The 19,267-nt window shown below is 51.5% G+C and overlaps 1 protein-coding gene across 3 annotated transcripts in view; it reads left to right on the top strand.

Annotated features, from left to right (window-relative positions):
- Nucleotides 1–8,656: 8,656 nt before the first annotated feature.
- Nucleotides 8,657–19,267, top strand: part of LIMK1 (LIM domain kinase 1) — a 30,730-nt gene continuing 20,119 nt past the window's right edge. The window contains exons 1-4 of one of the 3 annotated variants that reach the window (XM_053557066.1): nt 8,657–8,894; nt 10,638–10,734; nt 17,607–17,745; nt 18,065–18,174. In XM_053557066.1, coding sequence (XP_053413041.1) covers nt 8,840–8,894; nt 10,638–10,734; nt 17,607–17,745; nt 18,065–18,174 — 401 coding nt within the window. In that variant the 5' untranslated portion in view covers nt 8,657–8,839. Of the gene's footprint in view, nt 8,895–9,105; nt 9,634–10,637; nt 10,735–12,560; nt 14,778–17,606; nt 17,746–18,064; nt 18,175–19,267 lie in introns of those variants that run through there. The other 2 variants (XM_053557068.1, XM_053557067.1) reach the window with 2 other exon arrangements.

The following is a 19,267-nucleotide window of genomic DNA, read 5'->3' on the forward strand; positions in this document are numbered from 1 at the left end:
GATTCCTTGGATATGACACCAAAAGCCCAGGCAACAAAGAAAAAATAAGCTGGGCACGGTGGCTCATGCCTATAATCCCAGCACTTTGGAGGAGGATCACTTAAAACCAGGAATTTGAGAACAACCTGGGCAAAATAGCAAGATCCCATCTTCACAAAAAAAATTTATTTTTCTTTTTTACACAGTCTCACTGTGTCACCCTCAGTAGAGTGCCATAGTGTCACAGCTCAAACTCTTGGGCTTAAGCTATTCTCTTGTTTCAGCCTCCCAAGTAACTGGGACTACAGGCGCCCACCACAATGCCCGGCTATTTTTTTTTTATTGTAGTTGTTGTTGTTTAGCAGGCCCAGGTCGGCTTCCAACCCACCAGCCCTGGTGTATATGGTCAACGCCCTAGCCACTGAGCTATGGGTGCTGAGCTTCCACAAAAAATTTTAAAAATAGCCAGGAGGCCTGACGTATTGGCTCATGCTTATAATCCTAGAACTCTGTGAGGCCAAGGAGGGTAAATTACCTGAGCTCACGAGTTTGAGACCAGCCTGAGCAAGAGCAAGACCCCATCTCTAAAAATTGCTGGGCATTGTGGCGGGCACCTGTAGTCCCAGCTACTCAGAAGGCTGAGGCAAGAGAATCACTTGAGCCCAAGAGTTTAAGGTTGCCATGAGCTATGATGCCACAGCACTCTACCAAGGGAGACAAAGTGAAACTCTATCTCAAAAAAAAAAAAAAAAAAAAGGCAGCACCTGTGGCTCAAAGGGGTAGGGTGCTGGCCCCATATGCTGGAGGTGGCAAGTTCAAACCCAGCCCTGGCCAAAAAAAAAACAACAACTGCGGGCGGCGCCTGTGGCTCAGTCGGTAGGGCGCCGGCCCCATATACCGAGGGTGGTGGGTTCAGGCCCGGCCCCGGCCAAACTGCAACACAAAAATAGCCGGGCATTGTGGCGAGTGCCTGTAGTCCCAGCTGCTGGGGAGGCTGAGGCAGGAGAATCGCTTAAGCCCAGGAGTTGGAGGTTGCTGTGAGCTGTGTGAGGCCATGGCACTCTACCAAGGGCCATAAAGTGAGACTCTGTCTCTACAAAAAAAAAAAAAAAAAAAACTGCAAAAAAAAAAAGTCAGCAATAGTGACCCATACCTGTAATTTCAGCTACTCAACAGGCTGAGGCAGGAGAATCACTTGAGTCTGGGAGTTTGAGGTTGCAATGAGCTGTGGTCATGCCACTGCACTCCAGCCTGGATGACAGAGCAAGACTGTCGAAAAGAAAGGCAAGGCCGGAAAGCAGTGGCTCATGCCTGTAATCCTAGCACTCTGAGAGGCTGAGGTGGGTGGATCACTTGAACTCATGAGTTTGAGACCAGCCTGAGCAAGAGTGAGACCATATCTCTACTAAAAATGAAAAACTGGGCAGTGCCTGTAGCTCAAAGGAGTAGGGTGCCGGCCCCATATGCCAGACATGGTGGGTTCAAATCCAGCCCCTGCCAAAAACTGCAAAAAAAAAAAAAAAAAAAAAAAATGAAAAACTCAGGCAAGAGGATCACTTGAGCCTAAGAGTTTGAGGCTGCTATAAGCTATGAGGCCATGGCACTCTACCAAGGGCAACAAAGTGAGACTCTGTCCAAAAAAAAGAAAGAAAAGAAACAAATGGGACTACACCAAACTTTAAAACTTTTGTACATCAAAAAACACCACCAACAACAGGGTAAAAAGGCAGCCTACAGAATGTGAGAAAATATTTGCAAATGATATATCCAATAGGGGGTTAACACATGGGTCATTACAAAAGTCTTGAAATACACAAAAATCGAGAAATGTAAAATCTGCACAGATGAAAACAAATGAAGCCCTCCCAGGAACATCCATAAGCCAAACAAGTTGAAACTCGGACAGGTGAATCAGTTGTCAACTGTCTTTTTTGGGAGTGAAATAATGGACCATGACGTAGTCTGTCTCAAAACTTTCATAGTGACCTACATATCCAGAATATGTAAAAAATTTCCACAACTCAACACCAAAAAGTCAAATGACCTAATTCAAAAATGGGCAAATGAACAAATATCAACTGATATGAACTGATACTTTTCCAAAGATAACAAGCATATGAAAAGATGCTCAACATCACTAATCATCAGAGAAATGTGAATCAAAACCACCGTGGGATACCACCACACACCCATTGGATGGCTTCCATTAAAACACACACAGAAAATAGCAAGCATTGGCAAGGATGTAGAGAAATTGAAACTCTTGTGCACTGGTGGTGGGAGTGCAAAATGTCACAACTGCTAATTGTGAACTACCATAGGGTCCAACCATCCTACTTCTTAATATATAGCCCAAAGAATTGAAAGCAGAGTCTTGAAGAGATATTTGCACACCCCTGTTCACAGCAGCAGTAGTATTCACATTAGCCAAGAGGTGGAAGCAACCCAGGTAGTCACAGGTGGATGAATTAAACAACATGTGGTGTGACTATATATATAATACATATATACATTGTGGAATATTATTCAACCTTAAAAAAGGAAGTATTGTCACATGCTATGACACAGATGAGCATTGAGAACATTTTACTAAGTGAAATAAGTCAATTTCAAAAAAAAAGATAAACGCTGCATGATTCCACATATATGAGGTTTCTAAAGTCATCAAATTCATAGAGACAGAAAATAGAAGGGTTACCAGAGGCAGTGGCGGGGGTGGGGGGGGGGAATTGAAGAGTTCTTTAAATGGTACACAGTTTCAGATCTATAAGCTGAAAAAGTTCTGGAGATACTTGGCACTACTGAAATGTATACTTAAAAATAGTTAATATGATAAGTTTTATGTTATGTATTTTTTACCATAATAGAAGGAGAAGGAGAGGAGGAGGAAGAAGAAAGAATAAAAACAAGCACAGGAAGGAGGAGGAGAAAGAGGAAGGGAAATTCTCCACTAAGAGCCTCTGGAGCAGTTGTTCTCAACTTTCCTAATGCTGCGGCCCTTTAGTACAGTTCCTGTGGGTCGCAACGCACAGATTGAGAACCGCTGCTCTGGAGAGAGAGTGGCCCTACTGATTAATTAATTGTGGCCCAGTTAAACTTGATTTCAGACTTTCGGCCCCAGAAGTGTGAAAAAGTAAATGTCTGTTGTTTTAAGTTGCTGAGTTTTTGGTAATTTGTTGCAGCAACCACAGAAAATGAATACAATCCAGTGAATGATGATGACTAACTTTAATGCCAGGTAAATCAGCACTCAGTGCTATGAAGACGAAAGGTCAAGGAAGGAGATGGCAACAAAGAATAGTAAGTTGCTTAGGACAAGGGTCCTGACATCAGGTCAAAGGCCCTACAGCAACCACGTACTTGAATAGTTAGAACGGCAGAAAGGTGCACTTTTGTGATTTTTTTTTTTTTTTTTTTTTTAGAGACAGTTTCACTTTGCCGCCGTTGGTAGAGTGCCATGGCGTCACAGCTCACAGCAACCTCCAGCTCTTAGGCTTAGGCGATTCTCTTGCCTCAGCCTCCTGAGTAGCTGGGACTACAGGCGCCAACCACAACGCCCAGCTATTTTTTTTTTTTTTGTGGTTTTTGGCCAGGGCTAGGTTTAAACCCGCCACCTCCGGCATATGGGACCGTCGCCCCACTCCTTGAGCCACCCAACACTTTTGTGATTTTAACAAAAGTGACTGGGGAGAGAAAAAATAAGAGCAAAGAAGTAGCCAGGGGCTGGATCCCATAGGAACAATGTAAGAACTTTGAAGTTAGAAAGCAAGGGAATGTCCCACTTCAACCCACATGTTCAGCGTCTCTGCAGGGTAATGGGGGCAAGAGGACATGCCTTAGGAGGCAATTGCTCTAAACACCAGCTAGACCAGGCAGAGAGAAGGGAAAGAGCAGGAGACAAATCATGGATGCCTGCAAGTCTGGCCTGAATAACTGGATGATGGTGGTGTCATTTACTAAGACCAGAAACATCCAGGGAGAAGCCGATCCAAGCACAAATTAAGAGCTTGGATATGTTGAGTGTGAGGTGCCCATTTGCCATCCAAGTGAAGATGCCAAACAGACATTTGGGTCTTTGTGTTTATAGTTCAAAGAGAGGGTAGGGGAGTCACCAAGCCACGTGTCTGGCTGAGATCACCCAGAGTGGGTGAGGATGGGGCCAAATGGGTCTGACAGCAGAGATCCTGTGATGCCAGCTCACTTTACATCCCTAGGCTAGGGCAGCTCCAGCTCTGGCCCCTGCCCTCAGCCATAGACTTGGGCTTATCCTGTGGCAACATCCCTAAGGAGCCTCTGGTGCCACCAGCTTGTGTTCACCACTCATCTGGAGTAAGTGTATCATTCACCATAGGGCTCTCAGCCCTTCATCCAGAAAACTTTTATCATGAACCCCATCAGTAAAGTATCTTTGAACAAACATCAAATATATTTTTGCCACTTGGATGGCCAATAGGCACCTCAAACTTAATATATCCAAGCCAGAGCTCTTAATTTGCACCCCAATTAAGATTTGTGTCCAAAAACACACATGTACATGGTCAACTCAGAAATGATTTCAGGGTGGCGCCTGTGGCTCAAAGGAGTACAGTGCTGGCCCCATATACCGGAGGTGGTGGGTTCAAACCCAGCCCTGGCCAAAAACTGCAGAAAAACAAAACAAAACAAAGAAATGTGGAGAAAAGGGAACACTTCTACACTGCTGGTGGGAATGCAAATTAATACATTCCTTTTGGAAAGATGTTTGGAGAACACTTAGAGATCTAAAAATAGATCTGCCGTTCAATCCTATAATTCCTCTACTAGGTATATACCCAGAAGACCAAAAATCACATTATAACAAAGATATTTGTATCAGAATGTTTTTTGCAGCCCAATTCATAATTGCTAAGTCATGGAAAAAGCCCAAGTGCCCATCGATCCACGAATGGATTCATAAATTGTGGTATATGTACACCATGGAATATTATGCAGCCTTAAAGAAAGATGGAGACTTTACCTCTTTCATGTTTACATGGATGAAGCTGGAACATATTCTTCTTAGTAAAGTATTGCAAGAATGGAAGAAAAAGTATCCAGTGTACTCAGCCCTACTATGAAACTAATTTATGGCTTTCACATGAAAGCTATAACCCAGTTATAACCTAAGAATATGGGGAAGGGGAGAGGCGGGGGGGGAGGGGGGAGGATGGGCGGAGGGAGAGTGATTGGTGGGATCACACCTGTGGTGCATCTTACAAAGGTACATGTGAAACTTAGTAAATGTAGAATATAAATGTCTTAACACAATAACTAAGAAAATGCCAGGAAGGCTATGTTAATCAGTGTGATGAAAATGTGTCAAACGGTCTATAAAACCAGTGTATGGTGCCCCATGATCTCATTAATGTACACAGCTATGATTTAATAATAATAAAAAAACTAATATTAACAACAAAAAAAGGAAATGTTTTCACTTATTTTTCCTTTTTATTTCTTTCTCCCCTACTCAGAGATTATAGAGAATCACTTATAAATTATATACCTATTTGGCTAAACAAATAAATTACAATCACCACATAACATATGCAAAAGCAGAGTTTAAGAAGAGCACACTAAAGATGAAATAAATGGCTCAGCACCCATAGCACAGTGATTACAGTGTCAGCAACATGCACCGAGGCTGGCAGGTTCGAACCTGGCCCAGGCCAGCTAAACGACAACTGCAACAAAAAAGTAGCTGGGCGTTATGGTGGGTACCTGTAGTCCCAGCTACTTGGGAGGCTGAGGCAAGAGAATCGTTTAAGCCCAAGAGTTTGAGGCTGCTGTGAGCTGTGACACCATGGCACTCTACCAAGGGCGACATAATGAGACTCTGTCTCAAAAAAAATAAATAGGGCGGCACCTGTGGTTCGGTGAGTAGGGTGCCGGCCCCATATACAGAGGGTGGTGGGTTCAAACCCAGCCCCAGCCAAACTGCAACAACAACAAAAAAAATAGCCAGGCGTTGTGGTGGGCGCCTGTAGTCCCAGCTACTCTGGAGGCTGAGGCAAAAGAATCACCTAAGCCCAAGAGTTGGACGTTGCTGTGAGCTGTGTGACGCCAGGGCACTCTACCTCAGGCAATAAAACAAAAAAGAAAAATAAAATAAAACAAACAAAAAAAAATAGTAAAAATAAATAAATAAATAATTTTTTTTTTAACCCTGTGGCTCAAAGGGTTAGGGTGCCAGCCCCATACGCCAGAGGTGGCGGGTTCAAACCCAGCCCCAGCCAAAAACTGCAAATAATAATAATAATAATTAATAAATAAATAAATAATAAAGATGAAATAAAAAACATTTGAATGGTTTTATTTGTGAGAAGTACAAAACTCTAGGGCTAGGCAAAGGTGCCTCATACTCTGGGCCAAAGTGGGAGGGTTTCTTGACCTCAGGAGTTTGAGACCCCATCTCTACTAAAGATAGGAAAAACCAGGTAGGTGTCGGGAGGCTGAGGCAGGAGGATCATTTGAACCCAGGAGTTTGAGCTGCTACAAGCAAGGGTGACGCCATGGCACTCTAGCCTGGGCAACAGAGTGAAACTCTGTCTCAAAAAAATAGGTACAAAAATCCTTTTACCTTCAGTGAAAATAAAAGACATCTATCTTATATGAACAGTGTGACTGAATATGTCAGATCTGATGTTTCACCTGCAACTGCTGCTGACAAGGAGCTCCATCTCTTTTCACTCATCTTATAGTATTAGCATCATCTTCAATCTGTGCTTCTATAGAAATTTTGTTCAGCCAGGAGACCATTCTGTGAGGATTTATTTTGTTAAAACTGGATAACCTTGCTCAGATAATCTGGTGCAGGTACATAGCACCCCCAGGCCACTCTGCACTCTTCTCCAAGCATCAAGCGCGCCCAGCATCATCACTGCACACTGCACCCACATGGGTTTAGATAGCAAGAGCAATGGGAGAACATGAAGGGCAGGGGAGTAAGATTGGAATAGTTGTGCTGGGGCCCATTTCCCTGGGTCCCCAGAAGTTGGCTGTACTCCTCTTACACAGCTCTCAACTGCTTTAACCCAGGCTGATAACTGTGCCTGTCCTAGCTTCTTCTTATTAGAAATATAAATTCTGGCTCAGCGCCTGTAGCACAGTGTTATGGGACCAGCCGCATACGCTGAGGCTGATGTGTTCGAACCCAGCCCAGGCCAGCTAAACAATGACAACTGTAACAAAAAAATAGCCGGGTGTTGTGGTGGGCACCTGTAGTCCCAGCTACTTGGGAGGCTGAGGCAAGAGAATCGCTTAAAGCCAAGAGTTTGAGGTTGCTGTAAGCCATGACCCCTCAGCACTCTACCAAGGGTGACAAAGTGATACTCTGTCTCAAAAAAAAGAAATATAAATTCTAGGCCTGGTGTGGCGGTTCACACCTGTAATCCTAGCATTCTGGGAGGCCAAGGGAGAAGGATCTCTTGAACCTCAGGAGTTCAAGACCAGCCTGGGCAAAAAACAAGACCTCATCTCTACTAAAAATAGAAAAATTAGCCAGGTGTGGAGGCATGGGCCTGTAATCCCAGCTACTCAGGAAGCTGAGACAGGAGGATCACTTGAACCCAAGAGTGTGAGGCTGCTGTGAGCTAGGCTGATGGCATAGCACTCTAGCCTGGGCGACTCTGTCTCCAAAAAAAACCCCCAAAATATGAAAAAGAAATACAAATTCTAATATTTTCTTCCTTTCCAGTAATTGTTTTGCACCCAGGGGTGAGTCCCCCCCCTTTGCAAACCCCTAGTCCAGAGCTCTGTCTACTCAAACTGGATGGCTGCCTCTTGTTAATTGGGTGAAGCTGGGTGCACGGCTCAGCTGGGCTCACAGTTTCCTGGGCAGTGAGATGAAGTGATAGAGAGGATCTTGGGGAGATAGGATTGCCCCTGCCCAGGTTCAGCATTCCATAATTGCCCACTTCTAGGCAGAGTGTTCCACCCTTCCAGCGCTAGAGCAGATGGTCCAATTCCTTCTGTTTCTTTGGACCCTGAGAGAGACAGGTCGCCAGCACTGGGAAGACCAAGCACCTGAGCACATCGATCGCCGCCTGGCAGAGGTTCGCTCCCCTCCCAGGTCCTGCTCATTTGCGCCCTGAGCAGCCTGGGAGGGCCTGAGACGGGGGCCATCGCCTTCCCCCAGACCCAGCCTGGCCTCCCCTAAGGCCTCGGAGAGAGGGGCAAGACACAGCCGGCGCCACTCCCAAAGGCGACCACCAGCGTCCTGAGGCTCCAATGGATAGCTCTGGTCTGGGTTCTTAGCCACCAGATGGCTTGGGTCGGAGGGACTACCGCGGGGAAACAGAGGCCCCTTCTTTGGACGTCCACATGCCCCTGGGCTATCCCAGCAGAGAACAGAACCAGCTTGGGAGCTCAGTCTTGCCTCACGACGCCGAGTGCAGTAGCTCCAGGAAAAATGAATGAAAGGGGTAGAGGGAGGGACCGGGAGGGAGCAGGGTGCGGAGGGAAGGGGCGTGGTGCGGAGGGTAGGGGGAGTGGTGGGGAGGGGAAGAGGCGGAGCGGGGCGGGGCGCGCAGGCTCGTGGCGTCCCCGGCGGCCTCGAGGGGCGGGGCCTAGTGCGGGGGCGGAGCCGCGCAGGGCAGTTCCCGCCGCCCGCGCCCCGCCCCCATGCCGCAGCTCCTAAGCCCCGCCTCGGCCCGCCCCTCCGTTCGCTCCTCAGGCCGCTGCGGCGTGAGCTGGAGCCCCAGCCGGTATCTGAGAAGCGCTCCCGGCCCCGGCCGGCCCGCGCTCTCCGCCCCCGCCTCCCAGGGCCGGCGGCGGCGGCGGGCCAGCTAGCGGGCCCGGCCACCCCCAGCCCCAGCCCCGCCGGGCCCCGCCCCCCACCGAGTGCATGAGGTTGACGCTACTTTGTTGCACCTGGAGGGAAGAACGTATGGGAGAGGAAGGTGCGCGGGGCGCGGGCTGGCGCGACGGCGGGCGGGCGGGCGAGGGCGCCGCCGCAGGGGGAGCTAAGGGCACGGGAGGGGGCCGGGCCGCCGCGGAGGCCGGGTCTGCCGCGAGGCCGCGCCCCTGCCGCCTCGGGGATGAGCTCGTCCTAATGAAGCCCGCAGGCCCCTCCCTGACATCCTCCCACCCGGTTTCCCCCCCAGCCCCTGGGTGAGCTGCTCGCTGCCCTCCTGCCGGCTGAGGGCCGATCGTCCTTTTCATCCCCTCCTGCCCCCAACTCCCGACTGCCGGACACCTGGAGGGATTCCAGGCACTGCCTGTCCAGCTCCGATCTCCATCCGCGTGCTCTGTCCACCCGGGCCTCACCCTGGGGCCACCCTTTATCCAGTCTCTAACACGCCTGAGAAGAAAGAGTGGCTGGGAAAGCTGAAGCCCTGGATCTGAGTCACCGCCCCGCACCTGCCCTGTTCTTGACCTTGAGCCAGGCACTAACCCTCAGTTTCCCTGTCTGTACAGTTGGGAGCCTGGTTATTAGCCCCCGCTACTGGTGCCTGGGAACCAGACAGGCCAAATAAGATATGCGTCCCGGGAACTGGAGGCAGTATACTGTGGGACCCTCTGTCCTCCACTTCTGCCTGCACTGAACCTGGTGCAGTCCTGACTGGGAGGATGACTGTTATGCTAGCTTCTTAGCCCCTTCCCCCTCACTGGCACCCAAGGGTTAGGGCTGCACGGCAGGTAACCTTCAAAGACTCCCAAGACTTCTCCAAGACCCTTCTCCCAGGACAGGGTCTAGTGTCTCCTTCCTTGGGTTTCCTTTGTAGATCCATCACATGGGCCCTCCTGGTCCCAACACAGGTCCTTACTTTGATAGCCCTGCCTGCCCCCCCACTACCACCAGCCTTCCCTAGGCCCAAGAAAACCTGCTGGGGACAAGGGCCCACCTCCCCATTACCCCTGCCTTAGGTCCCTGGGTTCACAGAGGGGCAGGCCATCGTGACCTTGGAACCTAGTTGTGTGACCAGGCAAGCCTTGCCCTCTCTGAAGCTCAGTCTCCCCATCTGTACAGTGGGGAGGACCAGGCCTGGGGCATCTTACAGGGCCTATCCCTCCAAGGGTGCCAGGCCCCCAGGGATGACTAAGCATGCCTAGTGGCCCGTTTGAGGAGGTGCCAGGCCTCGCTGGGGCAGGTGTCTGGGAGTGCCTGTTTCTGCAGCCCCTGCCCTCATCAAGCCAGGGCACAGCCAAGGGTCAGTAAGAGCCAGCTCCTCTGGGCTTCCTGCCCTTACCCTCCCAGGGGACTTCAACCCAGTATGTATCATCCCAGTCCCTGCCTTTTGAAGGGCCCTCTTAGTACTTCTTCCTGGGCAGAAAGGGAAGGAAAGGGGACTATGACAAGAGTGTAACCCACTGCCTTATTTCTAAATCCATTGTTTGTTTTCTCCCCATTGACCTTGCCAGACCCCGAGGTAAAGAATGCTATTATTGGAGGGGGGGTCATCTGATCCTCCTTCTCAGTTTACAGAAAGGGAAACCAAGGCCCAGAGAGGATTGGTAACTTAGGCAGTATCTCAACAAGACTCTCAGGCCAACGTCCTTTCTCCTGCTTTGGCAGTGACTCCTCAGTGGGTGCCGCATGTGTGCGCACACACAAGGATTTATACAGGTGCATATGGGTCAGCAGGGCCCACACATGCTGCAGATCCTAAGGATGGTTCCTGGCTCCCTTTCCACCACTGCAGGAAGTGAGTTGCCTGTGTGTGCACGCTGTGGCCAGAGGATCTATGATGGCCAGTACCTCCAGGCCCTGAGTGCTGACTGGCACGCGGACTGCTTCAGGTAGGTTGCGTTGTGGGGTACCATGGCCTGCCAGAGAAGACAGACTGGGCAAAGAATCTGGGAGATCTGGATAATCCTCCTGCTGCTGTCCCTGGTTGTGATTTCCAGTGAGCCCCTGCCTCACTTTCCCCATCTGTAAAATAAGAGGTTCCTAACAGCTTCCTTGTTTTGTTATTTTAGACCTCTAAGGAAAAAATGGGAGACCCCTACATTTCATCTAGTATTACCAAGGCCTGCTGCAGTGTGCCTAAGCAGGAGGAGGAGGTGAGGGGAAGTGTTCCCTGCTGGAGGAGAGGGACAGAACAGGCCTTAAGGAAACTGAGCCACCTTCAGTGGCCCTCAGGCTAGTTATGAAGATGTACAGCCCAGTAGGACTAGCCCAGCCTCCCGACACACACATCCCACTCACATATGGGAGAAACGTGGAGTCAGAACTGTGGCCAAGGACGAAGAGCTCATGGAACCCAAAGGTGGCCCAGTCACCCAATAGAACCATCCTGAGAAGCCAGGTGCAGAGGATAGCCTTGGAGTTGGCTATAGGACCAGAGCAGGGATCTCAAAGGATGTGAGATTTCCTGAGTAGAGAAGTGCGGTGGGAAGAAATTATAGGCACTGTTGGCTACCAGCGATGTTGGGGGAGAAAAGCACCATCAAGGAGGGAAGGTGAAGTGCTTTGGCATGGTGGGGGGTTATTTTAGGGTTCTAACAGGGTTTGGCTTTTTTGAGGAATAATGTCTAACATTTTCTAACATTTAGTAAAGAACAACCACTGTTCTGAGCACTTGGCATAGTTAGACAATCATGTTGTCTCTATCAGAAAGAAAATTAGGGCACAGAGAGGTTAATATTTTTGATAAAAGTCACACAGCCAGTGAATGAAATGAATGCTCAGTGCCCACACTAGCTGGTGAGGCCAGAAGAGAGGCAGGCCAATACGAGTTGGGGTTTCATATCAGGTACTCAGAAGGAGGCCTTTAGGGAGAGAGAGCTTTTGACAGGCAGAGAAAACCACTGCATAGAGAGGGGAGATAGTGCAGACTCTTGAGGGAACAGAAATAACTCATTAGGTGGGAACAGAGTGAGTCAAGGAATGCAATGAGGAGCTGATGTTGAGCTTGATTTGCAAAGGGGCCTGTGCCAACATAAAAACCTTCTGAAGACGGTAGGGAGCCAGCAGGAAGCAGGGGCGGGACTGGAGCAAATGTGCTGAAGAATGCCATCCCAGTGAGTGGATGGTGGTAACCTAGCGGGGAAAGGACTGTCATAATAGCTCAGGAATCAAAGCCTATAATGTCTGACCTGGGAAAGTGACTGAGATGAATTTCAGATGCAGAAGGGACAGTTTCAGCCACACTGGCACCATTTATCAATTACTGTTAATGTCAGTTCATTGAGCCTTCACCATACCCAAATGCAGAGAAGTCAGGTATCTTGCCTTGCTGAAGATTGCAGTGGTTAGAGCTGAGACTCAGACTGGCCTTCTCCCTCCAGATCACTACAAAGTGGAAGAGGTGAGGAGCTTTGGAAAGCAGGGTGGGAGCTGGCGCATAGCAGGGTGCACGCCCCCAGTCTGGTTCTCTAACCTGAGCACTGGGAAGGGTCCATTGACTGGTGGAGTCAAGTCAGGCTGGAAAAGAGACATGCCCACCCATGTTGAGTCAGAGGGATTGTGTGCTATCCAGATTGTGATGCCCTGAGCTGGCCAACAGGGTCTGAGTCCAGTTGGAGGAAGGAAGGCCAGAGAGAATGGCCCCCTCAGAGCTGGTGCCGAGGCGGTAGATGGGATGTGTAACAAGGGCACAGAAGAATAAAGGAATGAACTTTGTAGGCCCCTGTGCTTGGGATGGGGAGGGAAATGATGTCTTGTAAGATGGGTGAGGGACCAGGAGTGCAGCCACAGAAGCCACAGAAGGAAAAGTGAGGGAGGACATGTATCTAGCCATGGAATGGCCTGCCCTGCATCACCTGAGGCCCCAGGTAGGAGCAGGAAGGAGAAGGTATGTTTGGGCTGTCCTTGGTGTGGTGGGACACAAGGAAATATCCCACAAAGCCACAGCTTCCCCAAGTTTTCCTGGACCCAAGGTGTGCAGTTCTCCCAACAACCCCCAAGGCAGGTTCTCACCCCTTGGCAGTTGGGAAAGCAGCTCAGGGCTCACAGATTGCCTGGGCACATGGCTGACCAACGGCCAGGCTGCCTCTCGTTGGGATGCCCAGGGCACTAGATTCTGCTCGGTTTCCTTCCAGGAACCTTGGCACAAGCCCACACTAGCCCCCGGGCTCCGAGGCCTTGGGCCCAGGTCAGACCTAACTTGATGGTACAGAGACCCTAGTTCCAGGGCCCCAACCCCTCTGAAGGTGCTCAAGTAGGGGGATGTGTCAAGGCTACAAGGGGCCTGCAACCTCCAGCTGTTCCTGTGCCCCAGGTAAGGGGAGGGGCACCTGTGTCTGCTCTTCCCACTTGCGTCTCCTAGGGTCCCTGAGTCAGTCACAAATAATTATAGAGCACCTACTCCGCACAACAACCCATGAAGTGGGGCTGCTATTTATTAAAGCGATTTTACCGATGAGGAAACCAAGGTGCCAAATTCAGTCACTTGCCACTAGTCCCACTGCAAGTGGGGAGTAATGTGAGGACTGGAACCCAGGCAGCCTGGCTTCAGAGCCTGTAGTGTAGTCACAGCTTGGTCTTGCCCCCATGTGTGCAAGCTCAGAAGGCTGGACAGCCTCCCTGCCTAGGGTCAGATTCAAAACAAACAGGGTCCCTGCCTTTTAGTAGGCAAGATAGCCAATAAAGAAATACATTGGCAGGGCTGGGTAGATAGCACTCTGAGGAGGTGATGTTTGAATGGAGAATCAAAAGGAGCGAACTTTAGAGGATCTGGGAGGAGCACATGCAAGGGCCCTGGGGTGGGCATGTGCTTGGCACACCTGAAACAGTGAGGGGGCCAGTGTGCGGAGTATAGTCCCCCAGGCCAGGAGCCTTGTGGCCCCTGTGGAAGGTGCCTTTAGCTGTGCTTTGCATCTCATAATCTGAGTACCTGAGCACTGTATCTGTCCCAAAGCCCCGGCCCTTGAGGATGTCCTAGGCTGGTGGGATAGGAAAGGCTATAGGTGCTGTGACAGGTGGCCTGTGAGGTTGTAGGAGCACTAAGCCAGGAGCAGGTGCTTCCTGGAGAAGAATATCACCACCTTCTGTGTAGTGGGGTGCTCACTGCAGGCCATGGATGCATTAGCACTGGGGGTTTTAACCCCAGAGCATGCCTCCTTCTCTGTTCCAACAACGCACCCTGTGGGCCCCACCTCCTAGAAAATGATGGCCAGCCCCAGAGTGTGGCTTGCCTTCCACCCAGCTGCTGCCTTTGAAAGGTCCCTCCTCAGAGGCCTCTATAGCCGCAGTTGCATCTCCCCAGAGGCTGGGTGGGCTGGCCCTGGGTGAGGAGGCCTGAGTGTGTAGCTGGTCAGGTCTAAGCCTGGGCAAGGATGCACCTTCCTTTCTTCTGAGGACCTTGTAGGTGAGGACAACAAACTGTCCATGGAAAGTCGACCTCTGTCCCTTTGGAGACAGCACTGGCAGAGGCAGCTGCTTTTAAATTTGTCCCTGTCCCCAGAGGGGCCCAGCACTCAGTGCCTTTGTCAAGGAAGAGGCAGAGGTGCAGGCAGCATACCTTTCCCTGGGTGTGCAGGGCTGAGGGCTGTGTGTGCAAGCACAGAAGGCCACCACAACCTCCCTGCCTAGGGTCAGATTTAGATCCCTCCCTCCCCGTCTGCACCAAAGCCCAAGCAGAAGGTGCTTCAGCTGCTTCCTGTTGCAGTCTCAGACCAAGTCCTGTCACCCCCACATGGCTGCATCCTCCTCCCCTGCGGTGTGGCCACACTGGCCCCACCCTCTGCAGTCTCCAATCCTGAGACCCTGGAGTAGGATGGGGAAGCGGCTGGCCCAGCCACCCCTGCGCTCCTGTAGGCCTCCAGAGCCCCCTGACCTAGCTGCGAAGGATGCTGCTGTCCTCAGCCCTGCAAAGAAGGCGCTTCCTCAGAGGGGCTAAGTAAGTGGAAAGTCCCCTCCCCACCAGCCTCAGTCCTCAGGCAGGGCCCCTGGTGTGAGGCCTGAGGCTGGAGGCCACTGTGGGGCAGAACTGAAACTCTCCATCACTGTTGGTGGCGGTAGGGTAAGTGGGCCCCTGCTGAAGCTTCTAGCCCATCTGGTAGATTCTCTCATGAGTCTGATCCTCCAGCTGCTCTTTCTTTACCCTGGTGTCTAAGGATGTGGCCCTGGGCAGGGGGCACACTGATTCCCAGCCCAGCCAGCCTTCTGTAGCACGTGCCCCTTTGTGCCCTCCCCGGTGCCTTCCCCCTCTCTTCTCCTGGCTTTGTCTTCCCCTCTCTCGAGGAGGGGTATCCTGTAGTGGGGCCAGAGAACAGCTCTCTCCCTGGGGTTCCTCTCTGGCTGGCCCTGGGGCAGCTCCACACAGCCACTATAGCTTGTATGCCTCTTGTTGCATCCTTCATGGGACAGGTGGTCTGTGTCAGGCACCCCAGAGAGCCAGGCCTGTCCCACCCCCACCTGGCTCCTCCAGTTCCTAAAGGGATGTGGGACTGCAGGGGGCGGGGGGTGGGGGGGCTGGACTGGTCAGTGCCTTCTATCAGCAAAGGTCCAGTGCGGCCCTGAGTGCCAGCCACAGAGCCACTGTGTGAGCCTAGGGCAGCTGAGAATGTTGAGTACACAGTACAGGCCTGTCCTTCGGGGACTGCTGTGTTCTCTTCTGGGATAGGCAGTGTGGAGACCCCACCTGAGACCTCAGAGAGCTGGCAGGCTACTGGCAGAGACTGGTGGGCAGACAAAGGAGGGTGCTAAAGGCTTCAAGGAAGTGGTGACCAAGAGGGGAGCCCTTGGGTGAGTCATCACTGGGTCGCAGCAGTGATGAGTGTTTGTAAGTGAGCAATGAGTGTTGTGACTGGGGGAGTAAAGACGGAGGAGTGGGAGGTTCCAGACAGCAGAAGACCATTCCCTCTAAAGGAGGGGACAGCTGCTGCTCCCAAGCCATCAGCCCCCCACCAGAGGAGCAGGCAGAACTCTGATTCCTGTAGCCTGGTAGCCAGGACTGAGGGGGACACTCCTGTGTGTGATTGGTGGGAGGGCAGAACACCATGTCCCTGGTCCACTGTCCTGTTAGGTTTGAGCCCTCGGGGAGGCATAGCCCATCCTCCCAGCCTGCAGGGGATCTCCCTGCCCCTTGTCCATGGCCATGTCATCATCCACCAGCAAAGCCTGCCCATCCCCCACTACAGGCCAAGCCCCCCCTTTCCTGGTTACACCCCCACCCCTGTGCTTTAGTGCTTCTCCCGTCCCCAGCCCCTCCCCCAAACCCCCCAGACAAAGGGGAACTGGATCATCTTAAAGGGACAGTGTCCCTCCAGCTCTGCTGCCTTCCCCTACCCTTACCCCCAGCACCTAGTTCCAGTAGATTGGCAAGTGGTCCATGATTGTTGCTTCGTCCAGGCCCCAGTGTGGTAGAGGGTTCTCTGGCAGCCTGGGGGAAGGGCTATCTTGCCCAGGTCCCAGGCTCTCCAGTCCACACCTCTTATGGATTATGACCCTATAGGTGGCCCTAAGGAGCCTGGGCCCTCCTATGCCTGTGACCAAGAGCACCCTAACAGCAGCAGAGCTGGGCAGATCCCCTAGCCTATTTTCTGCATGGATCTATACTGTGGCCAGACATGCCATTCCCATGCATAGGACCCTGGTTAAGGGCTCCAGACCCAGTGGAGCTAATGTCCCTGCAGGATCACTGGGGGCCCACATTTTTGCCTTTGCTCTTCCTCGCTGGATTGGCCTGCCGGTCTCCATTACACTAGGATGCTTGAGTGGGAAGAAGCCAAGCATGTGTGACACTTAGAGGCCCGTATATCATTTCTCCCCATCTGCCCTTCAGGGGCCCCACCAGCCAGGCCTCCCTGGTAGCCTCTAGTAGTAGGGCAGAGGACCCTGGCCAGGCGAACTTTCATAGCTGGTCATGCTGTTCTATCCTGCTTTTTCTGAGGGAAGGTGGGTTCTAATGCTCTGGTGATTGAAAGGGGGGGCCAGTGATAGGGAGGTATGCTGAGCTGTCCCCTGAACCTCTTGGTCACTGGCAGTACCTGTCGGGCTGCTGGGACCTAGGACACCAGAAGATCTTTTGTCCTGACTGCCATCTGACTGGTCGGTACCAAGCTGAACATCGTATCTAGGAACAGGGCCTAGCTCCCATCTGTGGGACCTTGGACAATATAGACCCTCCGAGGCTCATTTGCCACATATCTAACATGAGGATAGCTATGCCTACCTCTTGGTGGCCTCTTAGGATTAAGTAGGTTCAACGGAGAAAACCCGATGATTCACAGTGCCTCCAGGCCTGAGCTGCCTCTCACTGCTGGGGAAGAGGTGCAGGGGGAGGTGATAAGACTCAGAAGAGTCATGCCCGTCCCACCACCTGAACCCTGGGCTCCCAGCTTCTCTTCCTCCCTCTACCTGGCTGATGTCCAAGAGCAAGTTGCCTGCTCCCTCTTGACCATCATCCATGCATGACAAGTGACAGAATCTCAGATGAGAAGTAACCCTCACCCACAGGCTAAAAGGTGGGCCAGATGCTCTAGGTGTAGGCCACTGTGGGTGGTTGTGCAGTCTGTGCACTGCTTCCGAGACACTGGCTGATTAGCCAGGGGGTCTGAATCCATCCCTCGCTCTACTTGCTATCCCAGTGCCCCAGCGCAGGTTGTTTCTGCCCAGGGGGCACACCTTTTTCTAGTTCTTAGAAAGGCACCCATAGACTAGGACGAGGCCTAGGTGTGGGAGAGGGGGCAGTGGGCAGGGTTAAGCCCCCACCCCTCTCCACCAGGTGTTGTGAATGCAGCGCCTCTCTCTCGCACCAGTACTATGAGAAAGATGGGCAGCTCTTCTGCAAGAAGGACTACTGGGCCCGCTATGGCGAGTCCTGCCATGGGTGCTCGGAGCACATCACCAAGGGGCTGGTCATGGTAAGCACCCCTTCCCCTTGGGTGGGTGTATGTGTGTGTCCTCACGGCATCATACTCCAGGTCTCTGTCCTGTCATCTCTTGTGGTCACATTTTGGCTGATCCTGTTATTTTCTCATACTTTCTGTACTGGATTGTCTGTGTGCACCCCTCAGTTCCCTATCTGTGGAGCCAGCTCTGTCTAGGAGCTCAGCAGCTAGCCAGCCAGGTCCCCAAAGTTTGTTCAGGGCTACCATCCTGGGCAGAGGTGGGGGGTTGAGGAGCTATGGGAGCTGAAGTGGCTGTCGAGCTGGGTTGTCCTCATTTCCCTGGCCTACCCAGGTGGCTGGGGAGCTGAAGTACCACCCTGAGTGCTTCATCTGCCTCACATGCGGGACCTTCATCGGTGACGGGGACACCTACACGCTGGTGGAGCACTCCAAGCTGTACTGGTGAGTGCCTTGGCCTCTCCCCAAGCCCAGGGGCCTATCTGTATCACAGGTCTGCAAGGGCACTGTGTCCTTTGCGCTTTCCATGTTGTGAGGTTTGAGGTGACAGATGTTCACAGCTCTCTGCCCCTTGGTGGTGTGGAAATGATTGAGAAAGAAGACACAGAGTCATACTAAGACAGCCTCAAACATCAGCTTTCTTGCTGATACATAACTGTAGTGCAGTTCTGACACTAACCACAGCTAGTGCAGACCAGACCACACAGACTGAGGGCAATGTCCCTATCAAGACTGTCCTGGCTCAGCGCCCTAACTCAGTGGTTAGGGCACCAGCCACATACACTGGGTCTGGCAGGTTCGAACCTGGCCTGGGTCTGCTAAACAACAGTGACAACTACAACAAAAAAATAGCCGGGCACTGTGGCAGGTGCCTGTAGTCCCAGCTGTTTGAGAGGCTGAGGCAAGAATCCCTTAAGCCCAAGAGATTGCCATGAGCTGGTACGTCACAGCACTCTACCGAGGGCAACAAAGTAAGACTTTGTCTCAAAAAAAAAAAAGACAATCCTCACTTCAGATGCCAGTTCCCTCGGGCCATTTGCACTTCTGACCAACTGACTATAAATTCAGGAATTTCAAATTTGATAATTTGCTAACAGGCTCCCAGAACTCAGGAAAGCCTATACTTAGGATCACAATTTTACTGTGAAGGATACAGCTCAAGACCAAGAGACATGTCCCTTCCTTCCCCTGGCATATCAGCCTATACACCAAGCAAGAGGCTTCACTGAGTCTGGCATCCAGAGTTTTTACTGGGGTTTCACTATATAATCATGATTGATTGACTCATTGGCCACATAATTGAACTTTGTCTTTAGCCCCACTCCCTAGCCTAGAGGTAAGGCAGACTGAGAGTCCCAACCCTATAATCACATGGTAGGTCTTTGTGGTGGGATGGGGATGCCCATCTGAGTCTTCTCATTAGCATAAACTCAGGTAGTCCCAGGGGCTCATGAATAACAGAGATATTCCTATTCTAAGAGCATAGTCTCTCCCAGGAGCCGGGGACAAAGACCAGATGAATTCTTTCTTATATAAC

This window comes from Nycticebus coucang, chromosome 12 (genome assembly GCF_027406575.1).
Source record: "Nycticebus coucang isolate mNycCou1 chromosome 12, mNycCou1.pri, whole genome shotgun sequence".
Taxonomy (NCBI): Eukaryota; Metazoa; Chordata; class Mammalia; order Primates; family Lorisidae; genus Nycticebus; species Nycticebus coucang.